The 1,625-nt window shown below is 45.2% G+C and overlaps 1 protein-coding gene across 1 annotated transcript in view; it reads right to left on the reverse strand.

The window, feature by feature from the left end:
• Positions 1 to 317: 317 nt before the first annotated feature.
• LOC109918281 (placenta associated 9) overlaps positions 318 to 1,625 on the reverse strand; it is a 9,873-nt gene continuing 8,565 nt past the window's right edge. The window contains exon 4 of the mRNA XM_020518188.2: positions 318 to 423. Coding sequence (XP_020373777.1) covers positions 413 to 423 — 11 coding nt within the window. The 3' untranslated portion in view covers positions 318 to 412. The remainder of the gene's footprint in view (positions 424 to 1,625) is intronic.

The raw sequence follows: 1,625 nt of genomic DNA on the forward strand, positions 1-1,625 counted from the left end.
TTTGGGCCGTTTGATCAGAGCTGAAAAGCCTCTTCTGGAGGGTAAAGGGCAGCTGAAAGAGGGGTCAACCTCGATACATTTGAAGGATGGAAGTCACAGAGCATTTGCAGCTGAGCTAGTGAATACATGAGGATGTGGCAAGACAGATTAATGTGACAAACCGTGACAGCAGATTTCCCAACAAGATCATCTATAAGCAACAGGAACAATTACCCTGGTTACAGATATAGAATGAACGTTAGCAGTTTCTCAATATAATCCCATGAGAGAAACAGGATGCAGAATACATTAATGTAAGAAATAACGGTAGACATTGATGACATTCATTTTTTAATCCCTCTTGCTGATTAGTTTCTTGATGTATGTATCCTTTAATGACAGCCTTTCAGAATGCAGACTGGCATCATGATGTTCAGTACAAACCTGGTGAATGGGAAAACAACAGAATTTAGTCAAAGGACAATCAGTAATTTGTCATGCAGTACTCCACCAAACAACCCCGCACCTCCTAGTTACAAAACACAGGCTTTTGTGGCATAGTGACATCATCTTGGTCAGAAGCTCTGGGTTTGACTCCCACATCAGGATTTGTTGGCTAAAAAGGTGTACAGATAATGTCAAAACTGGATGACTGTCAGCCTGTAAGTTCTTCCAATCTGCATGAGGACAGGAGCTAAGAGCAGGACACTTTCCTGGTCAGCTATCCTGCAGAAGACAATGCCAAACCACTACAGTGCTTTGTCCATAAGCTTGGACCAATGCAATGGATGTCCATATCCCAAACCTTAGAAATGAGGACAGGAGAAAAGACAGACACACACATGCACTCACGTACTTGCATGCACACACACTTGAAAGCGGCAGTTGCTTTAGCCCTAGTGAAAAGGTCGGCTAACTCATCACAAACTGGAGGTGGACTTTCTAGAACTACACCATATGATGTCTTCCCTAAGTAAGCTCTCAATAAACGTCTTACAAAAAAAAATTGTCTTTAAATGCTCCCTCACCAATTCCCCTCATCAACAGCTTCCCAAACAAAATTCCTTCTTTTCCAAGAATAGGAACTCCTTGCTCAGAACAATTCCACAGATGCCAGTTTCCCTCCAAAAGTGGCCTTTCGCTCCCAGAAGCCACGAGGGTGAACTTTAGAGTAGGGGAGGGACATTGGTTTCTGGAAAATAAACATTCTGCAGCCAGCATAGAGTACATGAGCTCCAATACCATTAAACCCTGAGCGTACTCTCTACATCCCTACTTTTACTGAATACATAAAAACAAAATGGGTAGTAGGAGTAAGAACACAGCAGGCCAAGCAGCATCAGAGGAGCAGGAAGGCTGACATTTCGGGCCTAGACCCTTCTTCAGAAATGGGGGAGGGGAAGGGGGGGTCTGAAATAAATAGGGAGAGAGGGGGAGGTGGATAGAAGATGGATAGAGGAGAAGATAGGTGGAGAGGAGACAGACAGGTCAAAGAGGCGGGGATGGAGCCAGTAAAGGTGAGTGTAGGTGGGGAGTTAGGGAGGAGATAGGTCAGTCCAGGGAGGATGGACAGGTCAAGGGGGTGGGAAGAGGTTAGTAGGTAGGAGATGGGGGTGGGGCTTGAGGTGGGAGGACGGACAGGTTAG

Source organism: Rhincodon typus, chromosome 34 (genome assembly GCF_021869965.1).
Source record: "Rhincodon typus isolate 14 chromosome 34, sRhiTyp1.1, whole genome shotgun sequence".
Lineage (NCBI taxonomy): Eukaryota > Metazoa > Chordata > Chondrichthyes > Orectolobiformes > Rhincodontidae > Rhincodon > Rhincodon typus.